Genomic DNA, 23,910 nt, shown 5'->3' with positions numbered 1-23,910 from the left:
ATTGCCTGGTGTTTGGTTAAGTATATGGGGTGCTGTTGCCTTAATGGAGATTAGTTTGGGAATTTGTTAAAAGTTATGATAGTAGTAATTTGTAGCCATGTGTATATATATTTTAACCTGTATAAAATAATAAAATGTTTCATTTAGTTTAATGTAAAAACTCAAGAACTGGTGGTCTGATTCCTGAGTTTAGATTCGCATCTCAAACATAACACTTAAAATTATAGGTTATGACAGTTGTTTAAAGTTTCCCTCTGGGATTTTTAAGTATCTCCAATTTACCAACTGCATCGGACATAACAATCTGAAACCCGAAGTGTGCAGACTAGACCTGGTAAGAGCAAGTCTGAACCTCGTGAATTTGTTTGGATAGCCAGGGATACCCTTTTGGAGAAGTAGGGTACACATTTGGATATGGTTCTGGAACACCTTTGGGAGAGATCAGGTGCCCTTTGGTGGAGATACGGTAAGAAATCCATGTGAAAATTCAGGCCCACTAACTGCTCGCCAATGCCCAGTTTGTGTTCCAGCAGGAACAAGCTCTAGAGCTCATTACAGCTTTGATCCAAACATGGGCTAAAGAGCTGCATTCCGGAGGTGAAGTTAGAGTAACTGCCCTTGACATCAAGGCATTTGACTAAATATGGCTTCAAAAAGCTCCAGGGAAACTGAAATCAATGGTAAACTCTCTGTTTAGTGACATCTCCTCTGCGTCCAATCCCTCCTCCTCTCTCAACTCCTGCTCTTGTTCTTCCCCTGTTGTGCTGTCGCCTTCTAGGGCTTCACAGTCGACAAGGTTTACAACTCTCTGGAGGGCTATGTTATGAATAATGCAGCAGAGCCACCACAATAGCCGAGACCCTTGCAGGAGGGTATTGGAGGGCCACATCTGAAAAGTTCGAGCAATGAAATTGCATCTTTAGAAGTCCGATGGTCTGATCAATGGTTGCAGGATGAAAATTCAGGCCGACCTTTCAGGCTGATGGAAGCTCACAGATCTGAAATGTTAACTGTTTCTCTCTCCACAGATGCTGCCGGGTCTGCTGAGTATTTCCACCATTTTCTGTTTCTATTATAGCTAACAGCCTCTGATTCCACTACAAATGGAATGATTCTTTGTGAAGCATTTTGGACATCCTGGGGATGTAACAAAAGCTATATAATATATGTTATTTGTATATGTAGTAAAATAAGAAGGGCAGGTAGTAAATAAGCAAAATGGACAAGCAAAGTGGATAAAGAGGATCCTGTAAATGTAAATATCTGGGCTTCTAGAAGGCTTTTGATAAGGTGCCGCACAAAAGATTAGTTCACATGGAGTTAGGGGTAATATATTAGCTTGGATAGAGGATTGGCTAACCAACAGAAAGCAGAGAGTCAGTTTTTCTGGATGGCAAGCTGTAACTAGTGGGGTGCACAGAGTTCGGTCCTTGGGCCCCAACTATTTACAACTATTAATGACTTGGATTCATGGATTGAAGGTACCAAGGCTAAATTTGCATATGACACCAAAATAGGTGGGAAAGTAAGTTGCAAGGAAGAAATAAGAAATTTACAAATGGACATGGACAGGTTAGGTGAATGGGCCAAAATTTGGCATATGGAGTTTAACATGGATAAGTATGAGGTTATCCATTTTGGTCGGAAAAATAAAAAGGCGACTATTATTTAAATGGAGAGAAATTTCAGAATGCCTCAGTGCAGAGGGATCTGGATGTCCTCGTGCATGAATCGCTGAAAGCTAGTATGCAGGTACAGCAGGTAATAAGGAAGGCAAATAGAATTTTGGCATTTATTGCTAAAGGAATAGAGTATAAAAATAGGGAAGTGTTGTTGCAACTGTACAAGGCATTGGTGAGACCGCACCTGGAGTATTGTGCACAGTTTTGGTCCCCTTATTTGAGGAAGGATATAGTTGCACTGGAGGCAGTTCAGAGGAGGTTCACTAGATTGATTCCAGAGATGCGGGGCTTGTCTTATAAGGAGAGATTGAGCAGTTTAGACCTGTACTCGCTAAAGTTTAGAAGGATGAGAGGAGATCTAATTGAGGTATATAAGATGCTGAGTGTTTCCCCTTCTGGGGCATTCTAGAGCGAGAGGTCATAGCTTTAGGCTAAGGGGTGGTAGATTTAAATCAGAGATGAGGAGGAATTACTTTTCTCAAAGGGTCGTGAATCTGTGGAATTCAGAGTGCAGTGGATGCCGGGATGTTGACTAAATTTAAGGAGGAGATAGACAGATTTTTAATTAGTAATGGGTTGAAAGGTTATGAGGAGAGGCCGGGAAATTGGAGTTGAGACCGAAGTGAGATCAGCCATGATCATAATGAAAGGTGGGGCAGGCTCGAGGGGCTGAATTACCTACTCCTGCTCCTTGTTCTTATGTTCTTATGTAAAATTGTACATCTCGATGATGATTTCTATTTCTGGTGTAGAAAATAGTTTCTTCTTTAATCATGGGGAATTTTTCATGCTTCCAACAATGTAAACTTCTAGCTGAAGCTTCAGTCAGTTACATTTCTTGTAACCAGGTAAATCAGTCCAAACTGAGGAGATGAAAATCTTATTCTCAGCCAATTGCAAGCATCCTATGCAAAATGAGTTTCAGTTGTGTCAATGAAATTCACAGTGGCGTGTATGCCTAGCACAAATCTACCCATAATTTATGACAAAATAGGGAAAACTGGGAATCTCATTCAATCTATAAAAATGTCATCGAACAAGGTGTAAAGATTTACCTATGTAGTGAGGAAAATGCTCACCCAAGGTTGTGCCTAAAGGAGTGGGAAGATTTTAACCCTGCCCACCTGGCAGGAATGTTTCAGAAGGGCAACTAAGATACCCTGAGTTACACTAACCAGGACGCAGCTGGACCCTGCATTTTCCGATTTTACCAGAAGTATTTGGACAATTGATTAAGCCACCTGCCCAAGCTGGCCAAGTCCTAATGTTGTCATCGGCAGCAACCTTAACCTTGAACCGTACAGGAGAGCCACTGCGATTTTCCTGACAGTGTAGACCAGTGTGAAGATGATCGGGAAGCTGAATAAAGCCCCCAGGTATATTTGTTACTTAGCTCTGTGGGGTCAGGGGTGCTCTTCCAGGTCTCACAAGAAAAGACTGGTGCTGTGCTGCCCTGGATTCCTCTGCGTTTCCCCTCACCTTCCTGCTGTAAGCCCCCCAGAACCTCTTTCCCCACATTCATCTGAGTGCCAGTGTGTGGCCAAGGAGCGCCTGACTTACAGAGGCCAATAGCAGCTTCCTGCCTGTTTCCCAGCATTCTAGGTGGGAGGTGCATTGGTAAGATGTTAATGAGGCTCAGTTGTTAAATCGTCATATCTTCAACATGCTGCAGTGGATGGAAAACTAACTAGAACCACAGTTTACCATGGGCAGCTGGTAAAATCCCCGACCATTGTTAGAATTTAGTGAGCATTATTGTGTAACCTCTGCAATTTTCAATGCTTATACTAAATGTAAATAGTGGAAACATGTTCTAAACCCAAATCTGACAGATTGCACTTCGATGGTCACATAGGCTGTCTGTTGTCAACATTGCTTAAGTAAGATATAAAGTGTTACCTCATATCAAGGATTATTGATATATTGTGCTTTCAATATAATTTCACTAAAGGCTCAGGAATGAGGCATGATAGTTCAGAACTTGCTGGTAAAATAATGACAGGTACCCCTGAGGATAATAATTGCGAGAGTGATTGTGGTTGGGGGAAGGGGATGCCTGGTGCAGGGAGGCCCAAGGTTATCTTACGGAGCCCAGGGAAGCTCTTCTTCTCCTAGCTCACCTAAAAACAGGCTACCTGACACTGGATGTGAGTCATACGGTTAGCCTAAATTGTGTTGGGGTCCTGTATTAGACAGAGAACCTTGACTTATGAATTTTAACAAGGCCCTTACTTTTAGGTGGTGAGGGCCTCCTACCATGCTCGAAATACACCTGTTAAGTTGATGTGAAGTATGAGTATGGCATGAACAAAGTGAGTATCTTGCTGCCTTGATTTTAACCTGCCCCTTTCTTGATTGGCATCAGGATTAATATTAGGCCTATGGTATCTGTTCCATTTCAATATGATAAATGCAACTTATATAACATTCATTGCCATTATTCTGGGCAGTTTGGTCCTGTGGGGTGAGGTATGCTGTTTCAATTTATTTCCACCGAGTATCCACTTAGAAATTTAAAAAAATATGTTTCACACAAAAGAAAATTTGCCACATTACATCTGTTTGTTTACTTTAATTACAGGCCATTGATTCCATGTAAATGCAAAGATCAGCCTGCTGATTATTCAGCTTGCTGGATTTTCTCCCCACAGGGACACATCCCCACCTTTTTAATAGCCTGTCAGACAGCCACACTACTCGGGGTGCTTCTCCACACTCAGTAATCTGGGGAAGCTGCAACATGTGTTCTGGGGGATGGGTTCCCACACAAAAGTGTCCCGGATTGTCCTAGTGGCCCTCTTATTCGTAGTATGGGACCCTTGGTTGGGCCCTGGTTGTGCCTCTCTACAATCTGGACACCTCCTACCACCTAGTGTCTGGCTGTTCCTGAGCAGCAAGGCTGGGGATGAGGAAACAGCATGTTTGGGAGTGCCCTTTCCCCACCATGTGGTCTTGCCCTTCTAGTATGGATGACCCTCCCTTCAGGGGAGGCGATGGCATAGTGGTATTGTTGTTGGACTAGTAATCCAGAGACCCAGGGTAAATCTCTGGGGAGCTGGCAAATGGTAGGATTTGAATTTAATAAAAATCTGGAATTAAAAAGCCTAATGAGGACCATGAAAATCATTGTTGATTGTTGTAAAAACCCATCTGGTTCACTAATGTCCTTTAGGGAAAGGAAATCTGCTGTCCTTACTTGGTCTGGCCTGTGAGTAACTCCAGTTGACTCTTAAATGCCCTCTGAACAAGGGCAGTTAGGGATGGGCAATAAATGCTGGCCTAGCCAGTGATGCCCGCATCCCATGATGTCCTATTTGGATAGATGGAGGCAAGAGTGTGCTGGAAGACCAACAGAAATTTAGCCCGTTATGTCTGGTTACAGCTCCATTATGTTAACCAAGTGTAAGTACATCTAATAAAGATTATGGTTTTTATGTTTTTTTTTCTTGTATACATCACCTTTAACTGTGTTTCATATTGAGATAAGAAAATTAGTCAAATCATTCCTGTTTAGTCAAGACGGAAAAGCAAAACTATGCATTCTGTGGAGTGAGTTGAAGGGGACCTACTCTCATTCTAATGTATTCACTTCACATTGAATGCCTCAGTGGAAGCTGCTGCTATGTCTAGTGTCTCATTTCATTACAGTAATTTGATGATGCAAACAGAAATATTGTGCATGTCTTCCATTAGGTTCACAATAGTCTGCTAATGTTGCAAATAATGTATGGTTGGTTGGATCAGAAGGGGCTAATTAGATGTTATTCAGCCACATTTTACATTTATATCGATGGAATTTATTGATTACATTTCATTTCAGATGTTGCCCATCCATTGTAGCTCATCAAACATTGTTGAGAGTCCAACAGTACTGATATTAATTTAGTTTAACACTATGAATGTTTGCAGCATAAACACATTCGCAACTAAAAAACAGCATTGTCAGCAAGACAACATGTTTTAATATGAACCAGTTTAGGTATGTGGGAATGCATGTGGCTGGCAGAATGGGGACAACCTGGAAAGCAGAACTCAGCAGATCTCAGGGTTATTATTCTATCCAGGGACAGAATTTTGCCCTTGGTGGGTGGGCTTGGTGGGAGTGGTCAGGAAGCCGCAGGCCGGCCGCGATCAGGAATGGACCGTGATTTCACGCTGACGGGCTAATTAAGGCCCGCCTACCATGAAAGGTGGCTGGGGAAGCTCCAAGAAGGCGGGGGCAGGGGCATGATGTCCGCCAGGTCCAATGGCGACCCGGTGGCCGATTCAAAAGTGGCCCAAGCAGCCCCTGGAAGGAGGCCATGGAAGGATGTCTCCTGTACTCTTTATGGATTCCAGTGCGGTTGGACACAGCAGGCAGGAGGGCAGGTCAGCCCTCCATTTCTCTGGCAAGTCCCTCGCAGCTCTCCTGAAGGAGGTAGCTGCCAGAAGGGAAACCCTTATCCCAGGAACGGGAGGAGGAGGCCACAGCACCTCACCAAGAAGGAGTTGGCTTCCAGGGTGAGCAGCCACGAAATGGTCAGGCACACATGGGTGCAGTGCCAGGAGCGCTTCAACAATCTGCTGCGATTGGGAAGGGTGAATACCATGTTGGCATGGATCAGTGTGCAGAGCAGTTTAGGGCTGGCCATCCCCCCATGGACATCAGAGAGTGTAAGTGGCAATTATCAATGACGCTGGAGCTGGCAACGGGGTGAGCCCTGGCTGTTTGGATTGAGTGCCTTGCGGCTCGAGGGCCATGAATTGGCTTAGCCCTGCCAGATGTTCCTCAGCTGGGGTTGGCCAGGCTGCGATGGCGCTGCAGGTAGGGAGTGGACTAATCAATGCTCCTTTATCCTTTCAGGACAAGACATTCCATAACAATATTGAGAGGTCACGGACTGGCAGGGGACCCCCACACCTCCTCATCCTCACCCACTTTGATCAGGACGCCCTGGAGCTCAGGAGGCGATCAACCGGCCATAGTGAGGTTGGGGTGCCAGATGAAGGTAAGGGTGCAGTGCACAGAGGTGAGAATGTAAGTTATTACAATCATTGTAGTGCAGTCTCTAAGTTGATGTGAGCCTTGAACCTGGAGTCCCCATTGATAATGGAAAGACAAGGGTACCAAGATGTCGATCTCCATTGTCACACCTGGGTGCCTGGCACGCATAGTGACAGTGTGATGACTTTAGCTAATGACATGTCCTTCTTCTCCCTTTTAGGTTCACCAGCAGGCATACACAATGAGGACCTTGAAGGACCACCAAGCTCACCACGTCCCAGCGTCCCCCTCTCTATCAAGCAGGCATCAGTGCAGTTACCAGCAGCTCAGTGGGCATAATATCAGTGTCTAGCATCTCGGTGTACATTGCTGAGGGCACTTCACACTCATTTGAGGTGCAGGTGGAGGCAGAGAGTGCCCAGGGCGCAGGCAGTCGGAGGACTGCTGGAGACCAGGAACATACTCAGTTGATGGCTGATGATGTGCCTCTGGAGTTGTCCCTGAAGCAGCAGATGCTGGAAATCCAGTGAGATATGCGGAAGGATCTGGCAGAAATACATGAGGGTATGCGTGCCATGATCTCCGTTTGGGAGGGGTCCCTGCGGAGCATGAGCACTGCATTGACCCTCATGGCTGAGCGCAATGCCTCCTCCAGGAAAGAGCGGCAATTCTCATGAAGAAGCTCCTCCAGGGACAGAATCAGGGATTCCTGGGGATGCACTTGCACCTGCAAGCTCACACACCGACAATGACCTCAGCTGGTCAGTGTGGGAGATGGATTATCACCCAGTATCCCAGCTAGGTGCCCATCCATCAATGAGCAGGGAGGTCCAAAGCAACCTCACATTGGCACGCGAGCTGCCTGTCATCTCTGTAGGCTCCTTTTAGGGCACTCCGTACGATGGCAGCATCTCCTTCATCACTTTGTCAATGACCGTGGCATCTGATGAGGCTGTGGCAACTGGGGAGATGCCAGCCATGGCACTGGCTGCTCAATCCCAGTCGGGGCCATCACAGGCTCCATGGGCCAGAGGACAACCGCCAAGGTCATCAAGGCCAACAAGACAGCAGAGCCAGCAGGCTGTCTCCAATGCCGGTGCCAGTGAGGGAGGAGCACCTAGATGTAGCACCCGCATAAAAGTAAAGCACCTCAAGCAGAAGACGGCCTTATCACAGGTGATATTTTGTTCTCCCATTTTGCTTTAACATTTTTAATGATGAGATAAATAACACCGGTTAATGTTTAGTTCAGCAATGTGTCACATGCAACACTGAATGAGATTTTATTTTGTGCTATTGGCCTCTATATGCTTCATTTGTTCTGCAGGTGCAGAGTAGGCCATTATGTAATGATGGATGTGTGTCTCCTGAAACTTTATTGCACAGGCACAGAGTGTATGTTGGTGGCCAAGGAAATGTTCCTCTCTGAGATCGAGGATGGAGCCTGCAGCCCTGGCATGTGGTGGTGGTGGTTCTTATTTGGCAGCCTAGCTGAAGTTGCATTGGATCAAAGCGTCCCGGGTGTTCCTGCCTCCCTGGAGGCTACCCAGGTTAGCGTCTATGCCCTCAGCATTCTCCTCACTGTTCTTGACTTCGGACTCACTACTGGACTCATCATCTGTTGCATGTGCAACTGCATCAACATCCTCTTCCTCCATTGGTCCCCCTCTGGCCAGTGCCAGAATGTGCAGAGTGCAGCATGCAACCACTAACAGTGACACTCGCTCTGAGGGGTATTGCAGTGCACCCCCTGAATGGTCCAGGCTTTGGAAGCGTATCCTGAGAAGACCTATGGTTCTCTCCATCACCGTCCTTGTGGAGGCATGAGTCCTATTGTACCGCTGCTCGGCCTCTGTTCTTAGGTGGCGGAGAGGCATCATGAGCCTCCTTTTCAGGGGCTAGCCCTTGTCACCTAGCAACCATCCATCCAGTCGGGCTGGAGCACTGAAGATCCTCAGCATCTGGGAGTGTCTGAGGATGTAGGTGTCATGGGAGCTGCCAGGGTACCTTGCACAGACTTGCAGAATCTGCATCCAGTAATCACACACTATCTGCACGTTCATGGAGTGGAAGCCCTTTCTGTTGACGAAAGCACCCGGCTGACCCGCTGGCGCCTTGATGGCTATATGTGTGCAGTCGATTGCACCCTGGATGCGGGGGAACCCAACAATCACTGCAAAGCCTCTGGTTTGCTCAGCCTGGGCTGGCCTTGTCCATGCGGAAATAAATGAAAGTCAATACCCGCCTGAATAGAGCTTCTGTCACTAGCTTAATGCAACTGTGGATAGCTGATTGGGAGACTCCACACAGATCCCCCACTGACCCCTGGAAAGAGCCGGAGGCATAGAAACTGAGGGCCACTGTGACCTTCAGAGCCACTGGCATGGGGCGTCCACCCACACAGTCGGAGTTGATCTCAGGCTCAGTCCTCTGACAAAAGGAGGTCACTGTCCCCCTTGAGAGACGAAGCCTCCTTTGGCATTGCACTTCAGACATATTGAGGTAGCTACATCACTGCCTGTAAATCCTGGTAGCGAGATAGTGCTGTCTCCTATGGCCCCTTCTGCCTTGGACCTCTTGATGACCCTGCCCCCCTTGTGCCTGCGCCCCTCCTCCCACAGGTCGCTCCCTAGGAAGCTACATTGGGACACCTGGCCTCCTCCCCCTTCTGACCTCTGTTCCCTCTCAGAGGCAGTGACTCGAGCAGAGACTACAATCCCCATTACCAGGGTTATGGAAGTCTGTGTGCTACCTGGAAGGGCCCACATGGTCTGAATCATCCGGGGACCTGGAAGACAACAGTCAGTCTTGAAATTAAGCCTAGAAATGATAAGGATGCAGCTCTGAAGCGAGATGAAGCTGTCCACTTCACATAAGCAACTAGCAGCACACGATCTCCAAAACTCCTCATTGCTCACATTGACAATGCTGTTGACCCTTCTCAGCCCACCCATGGAAATTGTGGCCTGCCTGCCTGTTTTGCCCATGTGACAGCTGAAAAATCGCACGGGCTATGTAAATTTGGAAATAATTGGTGTGTCAAGGGCCTTATTTGGCCTCTTAATTAATAGCAGGAGCACCTCCATCTCACTCGCGCGCCCGCCAAGTGAAATATTGCGTGAGTGTGCGTTGATGTTGGCATGTTCGGCCAATGTCAACATACATTATTTCACGCTTGAGCGGATCAGGCGCGTGCCCACCCACCGAGCGAAAAATTCTGCCACATGTATTTTTATTCTTACAATGAGTGCATGGTATAATGTAAGCTAATAACATATCATGAAGTATAGTACAAACAAACTAGGACCAAGATTCAACACAGCCCATGGCATTGTAACTGAGAGCTTTGTTATACGTAAATGCTCTATCCAACTGATAATGTTGCAATAACCGCTTCATGAAAATTGCCAGTAAAAACTAAAAATAAATATAAATGGTGGCTGAACGTACCACATGTAACTGAGACTCTGTCCATGAGTTTCCTGTCACCTGAATTCAATCTAGGATATGTAGTCATGAATGTACCATTCACCTCTACATGTAGTTAGAATATCAACTAACATTGCAGCCATTTGGTTTGTTGCAAAATATTCCCCAGCTCTGAAATTTCTCAAAATGAATTCTTTTTTTTAATCTGTTCATAACAGTTTTAGCAAAAGAGGAAATCTTAATAAGTACATTTATGGCGTTATTGGTACTGTATGTAGCAATCCATCCTGAGAATATTGGGCTTGGAGTACTGCACAAGGTAGATGCATTAACAGGATAAGGGGTGAAAATCTGTGGTGACTATGCTCGAATGGAAGCCTGATGGAGTTTGCAAGGGCGCACCAATAGCATCAAATAGGCAGTCATAGGTGCCATTTTGGGCACAAATCTGCTGCCCACCGATTGCTGGCAGCTGGAAAATTCTGGCGACTTTCACTGCAAGGGTTCAGCTAGGCCAGCACCCCACTCTGACACTAGCCATGTCCCGCTCAGGCCTCTGTGTAAGAAGACCAATGGCAAAATAATGAAAACTACCCCTTTCGGTAGTCCAGGCTGCTTCTTTTGGCCTGGACTCCAACAGTAAGGCTTTATCTTTTAAAAAAAGCCTACAATTAAAGCTACCGGGAACCACTGGATGGAAATTCGGCATTTCTAAACCAAACACTTGGCAAATTGTGAAGTCTGTCTAGTACAGTGCATAATTTGCACATATATTCAATACATCCAATTTATTATTATATGTGTCAAGACAGAAAAATATAAAATTAAAATAGACCCAACTCAGAATTATTGCATTTTTCGACAACTGTAAGCTTGTCAGTAAAGTCAACTTTGAAACAAACTTTAACTTAAGATATGAAAAATTGAGACAATTATCTTAGCCATTGGTTCTTGTGATTGAATAGCCTCAACATCCTAGAGAGTATAGCATACCCAACTGAGCCAATAAGTGGGAACTGGCTACAATTTTCTTATTGGGCATCACTGACCAGCATTTAATGCCCTTGTTCAAAGGGCACTTTTATTTGTCAACAGCATTGTGGTGGGTCTGGAGTCACATGTAGGCCAGACCAAGTGAGGACAGCAGGTTTCCTTCCCTAAAATATATTAATGAACGAGATGGGTTTATAACAATTGACAATGGTTTCATAGTCATCATTAGACTTTTAATTCCAGATTTTTACTGAATTCAAATTCCACCATCTGCATTGGTAGGATTTGAACCCAGGTCCCCAGAGCATTACTCCAGACTTTTGGATTACCAGTCCATCACCTCCTCTTAAATAGGGAATCCTCACCAGGGACTTTACTCTCTGGCTGTCATTTGCCTTGAGACCGATGGTTGGAGTTTCTACCTTTCACAAGGCACACAAAAAACTTCCAAAATTATGGCATAAAAATGGCAGAACCCCTAAGGCCCCAGTAGCTTAAAGTTGTTTTCCAACAAATCCTGGAAACCAACTTTTAAACATATCTATTGTTTTTTGCAATGATCTTTGGCCGCAATTACACAAATATTTAAGGGACCAATGGCCTATTAATCATGAATATGTCAGCTAATTTTCCTGGACTAATAAATATTTCATATAATTTTTTTATTTGATGTGACAAGAAATATTTGTTTAGCTAATTAACACAGCATGAAACAAGACACTTATCTAGGTTGGCGACCACTAAATGTGTTTTGGTACACATAAGATGCTTCCAAGGAATTCATAAGAAGTAGAACTATCATTCCTTATTATTTTCGCCATATAAAAAGTTATATCACACTCTTCCAGAAATACCCTTTGGAGACAGCCAAAGTTCATTCTGCAAGTGTTCAGTATTCCTGTCCTTGTGTATTTCATGCCACTGCTTCCCTTGGTGATGGCATTTGCTTTATATGTTCCTTTTCTTATCGTCACTCTAGGTGCTGGCCCAGGAATAAGTTAGGTAGGTGGCTAGCTGCTGGATCCCTGTGGTAGCATCTTGGGATTGATGGTGCTGGGATTGCAGATTGGTGATAGGCCTCATTAGACAGCAACTTAGGTCATTGTTGTTCTACGACATTGCCATATTGATTCTCTCTAACGCACTTCCATCAAGCAAGGTTTTACACTAGGGGCACAAGATGACTGATTTCTACAGGATCCTCATTGGATGGGAGTATTTTATTGGCAAATAGCCATTTATTGTCTACACTGACATGTCCATGCGCTATTGAAGAAGGAATATATTGTTGGAGATTGTGTCTTTCATATGAGATACCAAATCAAGACTGCATCTACCTGTTTAGGTGGATGTAAAAGATCCCATGGAACTATACAAAGAAGAGCAGTGAGTAATCTGGCCAACCAGTGCAACCAATACCACCAAAAACACATTATCTAGTCATTCACTTAGTTTGCTGTTATGGGGGTCACAGAAACACAGATGCATTGTCATGATCCCTAAAATTACCTGACAATCCTGAGCCAGCTCTATAGAAAAATGAATTATCCAGAGTAGTGAATAGAAAAGCAAGAAATCACATAGTACCAGAAAATAGGTCAAATAAAACTGGTTCATCAAAAGCACCATAACATAGGCAAGCAGACATCAGTGAACATAACAAAAGAACTGGACTTGTAATCAGCCTATTCTGCAAATACATGGCTTAAGCCATGGGGATTGATATAAGGTAAGTTTTGGGGGAATTTACATCCTCATTTTCCTGTCATGTCTAGACAAGTCTACTGGAGTACAGTTCAAAGGGTGTTAGTAACCTTACTAACATTACCCATGTAGACAGGTCGGGGGTGAATTTCCACAGAGGTTCTCCCACCTGTCCAATGCAATATCAGTTGAAGACTTGCAGAACCACTGGAAAAATAATATAAGCACTTTTAACACTCCTTTTCCAAGGTTTATGAGGTTCTTTCTCGAAAATGTATGGTAGACAAGAAGGAAAATTGTCACTGAAATGCAACTGCTTCATCTCATCCAGTTATTTAGTAACGTATACCACTTTAGCTGAGTTTGATTTTTGTTCTTGTGCAAAGGCCTAAAAATTGGATTGCTCCAAACTGGGGTGCAAATCCAATACAGCAAATGCTGGAAGTGCCTAATGAGGGACCTAACAGGGCCACAGAAGAAAAGTCTGCCAACTGTGGGCATCAGTTGTGGCCCCCAACATAGATGGATAGCCTTGGTGGGCAACATGTAACATCACAACAAACATTTTATGCACACATATAATAACGAAAATATGGAAAAGGTAATGGAATTTTAAAAATTATTCTGATGAAACATCAAATAAATTAATAAACTTGCTCATTACATGTGGACACGCAGGTATAATGTCATCATATTTGGTGAAGAAAAGATGAATGAAGAGGCGGCAAGTTTGTAACTCAATCCAAGTTGACAAAAATCAGAAATACTGAAAAAAAGCATTAAACGTTTGGAGTCTATCTGATGTCAATACTCAATGTGCCATAAAAAAAATGACCAAAAAGCGACAGATTTTCCATGTTGGGTTAAATACTGTTAAGTATCTATTTCCAATAAAGAACAGGCAACTTATGATTCAGTACTGTAAATGCCAAGTCTTTATTGATGAACTTATCTAAGGCCAGAATTTTGAGTTTGGCGGGCGGGCACAAGCGGCGGGCCGTTTCTCGGCCGCTCCCGGGCCCACCAACCGTGATTTCATGCTCGGCAGGCCAATTAAGGGACCTGTCAGTTGCCAGCTCCAATGGGGCCCAGCAGCTGTTTAAAAATCAGCACAGTCAGGCCCTGGAAGGCTGCCAGTGAGAAAGACATCTTCGGAGTTGTCAGTAGGAGATTACAAATTATGGGTTCAAATGTGGCTGCAGGCACCAGGCGGTAGGGCAGGTTGGGTGGGCACTTAGCCCTCAGTTTTTTGATGAGTGCCTCGTGGTCCTCCTGGAGGAGGTGCTGCCAGGAGGGACACACTTGTCCCAAGGGATGAAAGGAGGCAGCAACCGCATCTTACAAAAAGATATTGGGAGAAGGTGGCAGTGCTGGTGAGCAGCCATGATGTTGTGCGGCGCACCTGGGTCCAGTGCCACAAGAGGTTTAACAACCTGCTGTGCTCAGGAAGGGTGAGTACCTTGTTGGAATGGATCAGTGTGGTGAAGTGTTAAGAGCTGGCCATACCCACTGTGGAGCTCAGGGGTGTAAGAGTCTGAATGCTAAATGTCAATGACGCCGGAGCTGGCCAAGGGGTGAGCCCTGGCTGCTTGGACTGAGTGCCTTGCAGTTTGAGAGCCACGGCTCGGATGTGCCCTGCAAGGTGTTCCTCAGGCAAGGTTGGTCAAGCTGCTATTGCACTGCAGGTATAGAGTGGACTAATCAACACTCCTCTGTCCTTTCAGGAGAAGATATCCCAGAACAACATTGAAAAGTCGCGGACCACCAGAGGCCCCACTAACCTCCTAATCTTAACCAGGTACGAGTAGGATGCCTTGGAGCTGGAGAGACACCACATACCTCAGTTAACCAGCCGCGGTGGAGCTGGGTGTCAGATGAAGGTAAGAGTGCAGTGCACAGAGGTGAGAGTTTTGGATGGTGCAAACATTCTTGTGTAGTCTCCTCATTGATGGGAGCCTCAAAGCTGGATTCCCCATTGATCATTGAAAGATGATGGCACTATGATGCAGATCTCCATGGTCTCACCAGGGTGCCTGGCAAGCACAGTGACAGTGTGATGACTTAAACTAATAACATGTTGTTGTTCTACCTTAGGTTTGCCACCACGCACTCAATCACAGGACCCCAAAGTCCCACCAATGACACCAGAGGACCACCAGGATCCAGATGCATCTGTGTCACTCCTGCTCTCTGAACCAGGCATCAGCACAGTTACCAGCGGTGGGTGTTAGATCTTTGGCTACAATGTCAGTGCACAGCAGTGAAGGCACCTCACACTCACTTGAGGTGAGGCCTCAGAGGACTGCTGGAGACCGGGATGATGCTGAATCAAAAGCAGATGATGAACCACTGGAGTCATCCATTAGGTGGAGATGCTGGATATCCAGCAAGTTGTGTGGAAGGATCTGGTGGAGCATGAGCACTGCGTTGATCCTCATGGCCAAGCGCACTGCCTCCTCTATTGAGAAGGTGGTGACTCTCATGGGGAGGCAGCTCCAGGGACAGAATGAGGGGTTCCTGGGCACTCGGACCTGCAAATCCTGACGCAGGCACTGACCTCAGGTGGTCAGTGTCAGTGTGGGAGATGGATGAGGCACCCAGTATCCCAGCTAGGTACCCGTCCATCAGTGGTGAGCAGGGAGGTCCAGAGTGACCTCACATTGGCGCAAGAGCTGCCTGTTGTCTCTGCAGGCTCCTATCAGGGTGCTCCAGATGACAGCAGCAGTTCTTCCACCCCTCTGCCAGTGACCGTGGCATCTGATGAATCTGTGGCAACTGGGGAGATGCCAGCCATGGCACTGGCCAGGGGACAACCACCAAGGTCATCAAGGCCAACAGGACAGCAGTGTCAACAGGCTGTCTCCAATGCTGCTGCCAGCGAGGGGGTTGGGTGGGGGCACCAAGGCATAGCGCTCACAAACGTAAGTTTAAGGCACCATGAGCAGAAGGGGGACATTTCACGGGTAATATTGTGTTGTGCAATGTTTTGTTTATGTTTACTGGTCTGGGTTTGAAGACCTGAGAAAGTTCTGTTAATTTGTTTTGACTGTCAAAATGAGATAAATTTTCTTCTTTCGTAATGGCCTGAGTATGCTTCACCTTTTTTATTTAATGTGGCGCAGGGTATGCCAGTATATAATGGTGGATGTGGGTGGCTCAAAATGTATTGCACGGACACTGAGTGGACTTTGGGATCAAAGGAAAGGGCCATTTCAGTCACCTGAGATGGAGGTGGCAGCCCTAGCTGAAGGAGTGTTGGATCAAGAATCTGTGGTGTCCCTGCCTCCCTGGAGGTTAGCAAGGCATGCTTCCATGCCCTCAGTGTTCTCCTCACCGTGCTCCTCTTCTGACTCACTGCTGGATTCATAATATGTGGCCTGTGCAGCTGAGTCAACATCCTCTTCCTCCAGTGAGTCCTCCCTTACCAGTGCCAGATTGTGGAGAGCAAAGCATGTGACAACTATCAGTGACACCCGCTCTGGGGGGTATTGTAGTGCTCCCTCTGAACGGAGCAGGCATTGGAAGCGTATCTTCAGAAGACATATGGTCCTCTCTAACACCGCCCTTGTGGAGGCATCACTCCTATTATAATGCTGCTCTGCCTCTGTTCTTGGGTGGCAGAGTTGCATCATAAACCACGTTTTCAATGGATAGCCCTTGTCACCAGACAACTATCTATCCAGACGGGCTGCAGCACTGAACAGCCTCGGCATTTGGGGGTGTCTCAGGGTGTAAGTGTCATGGGAACTGCCAGGATACCTTGCACAGACATGCAGAATCTACATCCTGTGATCACACACTAGCTGCACGTTCATGGAGTGGAAGCCCTTCCTGTTGATGAAGGCACCGGGCTCACCCACTTGATGGCCACATGTGTGCACCCTGGATGCGGGGGAAGCCAGCAATCACTGCAAAGCCTCTGGCTCGCTCAGCCTGACTGGCCTTGTCTGCACAGAAATGAATGAATGTCATTACCTGCCTGAACAGAGCTTCTGTCACCAGCCTGATGCAACTGTGGACGGCTGATTGGGAGACTCCACACAGATTCCCCCACTGAACCCTGGAAAAAGCCGGAAACATAGTAGTTGAGGGCCACTGTCACCTTCAGAATCGCTAGCATGGGGTGTCCACCCACATCCACCCACACAGTCGCAGCTGGTCTCAGGCCCAATCATCTGACAAATGGAAATCACTGTCTCCCTTGACAGGTGAAGCCTCCTTCGGCATTGCACCTCGGACATATTGAGGTAGCTGCATCGCCGCCTGTAAACCCTGGCAGCAGGATAGTGGCATCTTCTGTGGTCCCTTCCACCTTAGTCTTCCTGCTGGCCCTGTGCCCCTTATGCCTGCGCCTCTCCTCCCACAGGTCGCTCCCCTTGAAGCTGCATTGGGACACCTGGCCTCCTCCCCCTTCTGCCCCTCACTTCCTCCTGAGGGGAGGTGCCTCCAGCAGAGACCACAATCCGCATTACCAGGGTAAAAAGGCTGTCTGATACCTGAAAGGGTCTACATGGTCTGAAATCTCCAGGGTCCTTGGCAACATCAAGGAGTCCTGAAATGAAGCCTGGAAATGCTAACAAAGAAGCTCCAAACATAAATGAAACTGCCATTTACCAATAAGTCACCAGCTGTAAACTATCTACCAAACTCCTCGCTACTCACACTGGCAACGCTGTTGACCCTTTTTATCCCACCCGTTGATTAGGGTTTTGAAATTGTCGGCTGGCTGCCTGCCTATTTTGCCCATGCGATGAGCACGAAATTGCACGGGCAACAAATAATCGGCATCATTTGACTTCTTAATGGCCTTAACTGGCCTCTTAATTAATGGCGAGCACAGCTCCGGCACCCGTGCACGCCCACTGAGTGAAATATCACACAAGTGCACAATAACGTCAGGACACTCACTCAATGTAATCACGTGAGTGTGTTGGGCGTGTGCCCACACACCGAGCGAATAATTCTGCCCTAGGTTTTCTCACTAATTTCAGTTTTTTGCATTGCTGTCACTAATGCCAGTAAGATTGATCTTGAATCCATCTCGACACTTCCTTTCCACTGCCCCAGCCAAGACTGCCAGGAAATGCATCTTTTCAACAACTCACCAGAAAAGAGCAAAAACAGCTGATAGTCATTTTGTTGTTTTTAAAGATCCCCTTGACATGATATCACCCCATAAGGGAGCCCTGCATTTTTAAGAATTCACAAGATGTGCTCATCCCTGGCAGGGTCAGCATTGATTACCCGTCCCTAAAAACTGAATGGCTTACTGGGCAATTTCAGAAGTCAGTGAAGAGTCAAACACATTGCTATGTGTCAAGAGTCACCTGTAGGCCAGCTGGAAAAGGGCAGCAGATTTGCTTCCCTTAAGGACATTAGTCAATCTGATGGTTTTTTTACAACAAACCAGTAGATTCATTATCGCAATTACTGAGCCTAGCTTTTTATTCCAGGCCTATTTCACGAACTGAATTTAAATTCTCCCAGCTATTGTGGTGAATTAGGATGGGCCAGCAAAAAGATCACTCTGCTGCCATATACCCCATTGAGAATGCTAAAAGAAATATGTGACTGAAAATTACATGTTGAGTTTATTATTCATATCAGTGATCCCTGATACTTTGGTATCAGGTGGTGGATGTGACATATAAGAACATTTCTCCTGCCTTCTAAGGGACAAAATATCATCGTGACAAAGCATTTGAACCCAAAGTCCTAGAACAAAACCATTTAAACAATTGTAACTACATGTTCCAATACAAAGTAAAATCATTGAAATGGCATGCCCTATTTATCAAAATCATTGATCAGATGGCCTATGTAAAATGAGGAATGAAAATTAAATAAGACATTTATAAAAGAATGAAACACAGCTGTGAAACCCATTTGCAACAAAATACTTGATATTGGGCTGTTACCAATCGTGCTCATAATGTACTATTTGAATCCTAGGGTTAATTGCCAATCTCTCTTCTTGGAACAGAGTGGTCTATTGGGCACTCAGTGTATCAGCTGTTACTTGCACTCATCACTAAGCTGTAAGTTAGCCATCGAGACATTTGCTGTCTTCATGAACTAATATGATAGGCAGAAGAAATTATAACATGACACTCAGCAAAGATAGCAATGTATAATAAGCACATTAAGAAACACCTACTTTGTCCTGGTCTGAATAAGTCTTGCTTGCATCCCTCTGACTTTCCCAGGTGTTGACATTTACTTCTAAATAACTGAAGGAAGAATCAGCTTATTGGATTTTAATTGGATTTTCTTCAGTGTATTAAAGGTCCACCAATATACCATGAGTTATTTTATTTGGTTCCATCTGACTTCATGATAGCGTATTGTTGCTATTTCTTATTTTGAAAGGTAGAAGGAAGTAAATGTCACACAGCAACTCTTTGCCAATCATTGCAATGGACCTTTTGCAGATTCATTATTAAATGAACTTTGTGGGCAGAGGCTGTCAAGTCAGGGTGAGATTCCTTCGCCTCCCCCCAACGACATGTCAAAAAGCTGTTCATGGCCTCACTCCCACGTAGGGTCCACGATGACAGACAATCTTTCTCTTCATGAAGAACTTGATACACTTGTTCAATGAAGAGTGCAGGAGGGCATGTCCAGGAGCAGCACCAGACATACCTAAAAAAAATGAAGTATCAACCTGGTGAAGCTACAACACAAGACTACTTGCATGACAAACAGCGGAATTAGCAAGTGATAGACAGAGCTAAGAGACCTCACAACCAATGGATCAGATTCAAGCTCTGCAGTCCTGCCAAATCCAGTCATGAATGGTGGTGGACAATTAAACAACTCACTAGAGGAGGAGGCTCCACAAATATCCCCAGCCTCAATGATGGGGGAGCCAAGTACGTTAGTGCAAAAGATAAAGCTGAAGCATTCTTAACAATCTTCAGACAGAAGTGCCGAGTAGATGATCCATCTTGGCCTCACCCTGAGGTTCCCAGCTTCACAAATGCCAGTCTTCAGCCAATTCAATTCTCTCCACGTGGTATCAAAAAATGTCTGAAGGCACTGGACACTGCAAGGGCTATCGGCCTTGACTAAAATCCAGCGATACTACTAAAGGCTTGTGCTCCAGAACAAGCCGAGCCCATTGCCAAGCTGTTCCAATACAGATACATAACTGCCCGGGTATGTCTTGTCCACAAAAAGTAGGACAAATCCAACATGGCCAATTAACATAAGAACATAAGAACACAAGAACTAGGAGGAGTAGGCCATTCGGCCCCTCATGCCTGCCCCGCCATTCAATAAGATCATGGCTGATCTGCCCTAGGCCTCAACCCCTCCTTCGTGTCAGCACCTCATAGCCCTCAAATCATCAACATTTCAAAAATCTATCTACCTAGCATCCACAACTCTCTGGGATAGAGAATTCCAGACATTCACTACCCTCTGAGAGAAGAAATTCCTTTGCATCTCAGTCTTAAATGAGTGTCCCCTTATTCTGTAACATCCCATCAGTCTACTCTTGATCATCAGCAAAGTGATGGAAGGGGTCATCGACAGCATTATCAAGCAGCACTTGCTTAGCAATAATCTCTTCACTGACATGCAGTTTTGGTCCTGTCAGGACCATTCAGCACCCAACCTCATTACAGCCTTGGTTCAAACATGGACAAAAGAGCTGAACTCCAAAGGTGAGGTGAGAGTGACTGCCCTTGACATCACCGCATTGTTTAACTGACTGTGGCCATTAAGGAGCCCGAGCAAAACTGAAGTCAATGGGAATCAGGGGAAAAACTCTCCACACAAAGGAAGATTGTTGTGGTCGTTGGAGGTCAATTACCTCAGTCCCAGGACATCGCTGCAGGATTCCTCAGGATAGTGTCCTAGGCCCAAACAACTTAAGCTGCTTCAAAAACAATCTCCCCTCCATCGTGAGGTCAGAAGTGCAGATGTTCGCTGATGATTGCACAATGTTCAGCATAATTTGTGACTCCTCAGGTACTAAATGGGCCCTGACAACATTCCAGCACTAATACTGAGGACTTGTGCTCCAAAACTAGCTGTGCCCTCAGCCAAGCTGTTCCAGCATAGCGACAACACTGGCATCTACCCAACCTCATTACAACCTTGGTTCAAACATGGACAAATGAGCTGAACTCAAGAAGTGAGGTGAGAGTGACTGCCCTTCACGTCAATGCCGCATTGATGTCGCAGTAATAGGCGCACAGTCATAGAGGGGAGACTTCGGCCTGTGTGAGACAGAATACGAGTGAGTACATTTGAGAATTTGGTTCAAAGTGGGAATTTGGTGCTTAGGGGGAAGGAGGTGCTTTAGGTAAGGTTTATTGCAGGAAGTAAGGTGTGCTGAATGGGGAGTTTGGTGAAGGGTGGGGAGGAAGTGATTTATTTCTTCTGCTGTATTTGATTTCCACTTCGGTGCAGCAGGAGTAGGTAAACTAGTATTATTAGTTTTATCAGCATTGTAAGTACTGTATTGTTTTATCAGTATTATAAAGTTTACTGGCAGTGCTAAAACCTATTGGGAAGTGTAAGCTTTATTAATTATAATTAATTAATTAACAATTAATTAATTAACACATATTGGAGATGGTAGGGCAGGTGATGTGCTGCAATTGCAGGATGTGGGAGCTTCTGGAAACTAGTGTGATCCTGGGCAAATACATCTGCAGTAAGTGTTTGCAGCTGCAGGAATTTTGGCTCGAGTTATTGAGCTGGAGGTCGAGCTGCAGACACTGCAGCACATCAGGGCAGGACAAAGTAACCTGGACACTTTATTCTAGGAGGTGGTCACACCCATTAGGATGGAGTCTTCTGATTTGGTCAGTGGTCAGGGACAGGAAGGTGTGACCACAAGTGAGGAAGGTAAGGACAGGATTGCAGAAGCCTTAACCCTTGCAATTGTCCAACAGGTTTGAGGATTTTTCAGCTTGTTTGAATGAGAGTGGGGGCATCAGGGTGGATGAACTAACTGGCCATGGCATCGTGGTACAGGAAGCCTTTCAAGCGGGGGCAGTTACAAGAAAGGTAGTGGTAGTAGGGGGATATAATCAGAGGAATTTACACCGTTCTCTGCAGCAAGGAGTGTGAGTTCAGGCAGCCATGCTGCCTGCCCGGTGCCAAGGTTCGGGACATCTGCTCAGGGCTGGAGAAGAACTTGCAATGGGAGGGGGAGGACCAAGTCATCAAGGTCCATGTTGGTACTAATGACATAGACAGGACAAAGAAGGAGGTTCTGCACAATCAGTATGATGAGCTTGGCACAAAATTAAGAAGCAGAACCTCAAAGGCCATAATCGCTGGATTATTACCTGAGCTACATGCAAATTGGCATAGGACAAATCAGATTAGGGTATGGATGCATGGCTCAAAGTCTGGTGTGGGAGAAATGGATTCCAGTGGCACCAATACTGGGGAAAGTGGGATCTGTACCGTTGGGATGGTCTACATCTAAACCGTGCTGGGACCGGTGTTCTTGCAAGCCGCATAACTCGGGAAGTAGAGAGGGTTTTGGACTAAGTATTGGAGGCAAGGGTACAAATTTGGGCAGATGTGGTAAATCAAAGAGTAGAGACAAGGCAAAAGAGAAAGGTATTATTACGGAAAATGAATAACAGACAGTGACAGGAAGGAATAAAGAGTACAAATCTAAGAATAAATCAACAGATGTGATTAGGGGCTATAAAAACAATAAAAGGATAAAACTAAATGCTCTGTATCTGAATGCACAAAGCACTCGAAACAAAACAGATGAACTGAGAGTGCACTTGGAAATAATTAAGTACGATTTGATAGCCATTACAGGGACATGGCTGTAGGAGGACATGGACTGGGGCCTGAATATTGAAGGGTACAGGACATTTAGGAAGGACAGGAAGTGAGGAAAAGGTGGGTAGCGGTAACAGTTTGGGCAGAGATGAGAAATGGTAAAGGCAAGAGGTCACTTGTGGGAGTAGTGTAGAGGCCCCCTAATAGTAACCACATGGTAGAATGGAGCATAAAGGAAGAAATAAAGGGACTTTATCAGAAAGGTCCAGTGATAATCATGGGAGATTTTAATCTTCATATAGACTAGAAAAGTCAGATGGGCAAAGTTAGTCTAGATGAGAAGTTCATAGAATGTTTCTGGGATAGTTTCTTAGATCAGCATGTTCTGGAGCCAACCAGAGAGCAGGCTATACTAGACCTGGTGAGGTGCAAAGAGATTTGATTAATTAATGATCTCATTGTGAAGGTGCCCCTAGGTATCAGCGACCATAATATGCTTGGATTTTACATTCAATTTGAGGGAGAGAGAAGTGGGTCTGGGACTACGTTTTAAACTTAAATAAAGGCAATTATGAGAGCATAAAGCAGAGCTAGCCAAAGTGAATTGGCAAATTAGGTTAAGGGATAGGTCAATCGAGATGCAGTGGCAAACATTTAAAGGGATATTTCAAAATACACAGAATAGATACTTTCCAACAAGTAAGACAAAGTCCAAGGGACAGAAACACCACTGGTTAAATAGAAAAGTTAAGCATAGTATCAAACTTAAAATAAAAGTATATAATTGTGCAAAGGTAGGTGGAAGGTCAAAAGATTGGACAGAACATAAGGAACAGCAAAGGATGACTAAAAGATTAATGAGGGACAAATTAGAGTATGAGAGGAAGCTAGCCAGAAATGTAAAAACAGATGGTAAGCATTTCTATAAATATTTTTAAAAGTAACAAGTTAACAAAGTGAGCATTTGTCCTATAGAAAGTGAGTCTGGAGAATTGATAATGGAAAACATGGAAATAGCAGATGAATTGAACAGGTATTTTGCATCAGTCTTCACTATAGAGGATACAAGTAACATCCTAGAGGCAGTTATAAATCAGGAAATGGAAAGGAGGGATAAACTCAAGAAAATTACAACCACCAGAGGAATGGTACTGAGTAAATTGTTGAATCTGTGGGCTGACAAGAGCCTGGGTCCTGATGATCTTCATCCTAGGGTCTTAAAAGAAGAGGCTAGTGAAATAGTTGATGCATTGGTTTTAATTTAATGAAACTCCCTAGATTTGGGAAAGGTTCCATTAGATTAGGAGATAGCAAATGTAACTCTATTATTCAAAAAGGGAGGGGACAGAAAGCGGG

The 23,910-nt window shown here is 45.2% G+C and overlaps 1 protein-coding gene across 6 annotated transcripts in view; it reads right to left on the bottom strand.

The window, feature by feature from the left end:
- The window catches only part of LOC121277978 (fibronectin type III domain-containing protein 5-like), a 288,355-nt gene that overhangs the window by 135,399 nt on the left and 129,046 nt on the right, over positions 1-23,910 (bottom strand). The window contains exon 4 of one of the 6 annotated variants that reach the window (XM_041187937.1): positions 18,361-19,434. The exons of the other annotated variants lie outside the window; for them this stretch is intronic. Within the exon in view, the coding sequence (XP_041043871.1) occupies positions 19,313-19,434 (122 nt within the window). The 3' untranslated portion in view covers positions 18,361-19,312. Of the gene's footprint in view, positions 1-18,360; positions 19,435-23,910 lie in introns of those variants that run through there. 6 annotated transcript variants of the gene reach the window in all.

Source organism: Carcharodon carcharias, chromosome 5 (genome assembly GCF_017639515.1).
Source record: "Carcharodon carcharias isolate sCarCar2 chromosome 5, sCarCar2.pri, whole genome shotgun sequence".
NCBI classification, from domain to species: Eukaryota; Metazoa; Chordata; class Chondrichthyes; order Lamniformes; family Lamnidae; genus Carcharodon; species Carcharodon carcharias.
This window is presented reverse-complemented; position numbering and strand designations above follow the sequence as displayed.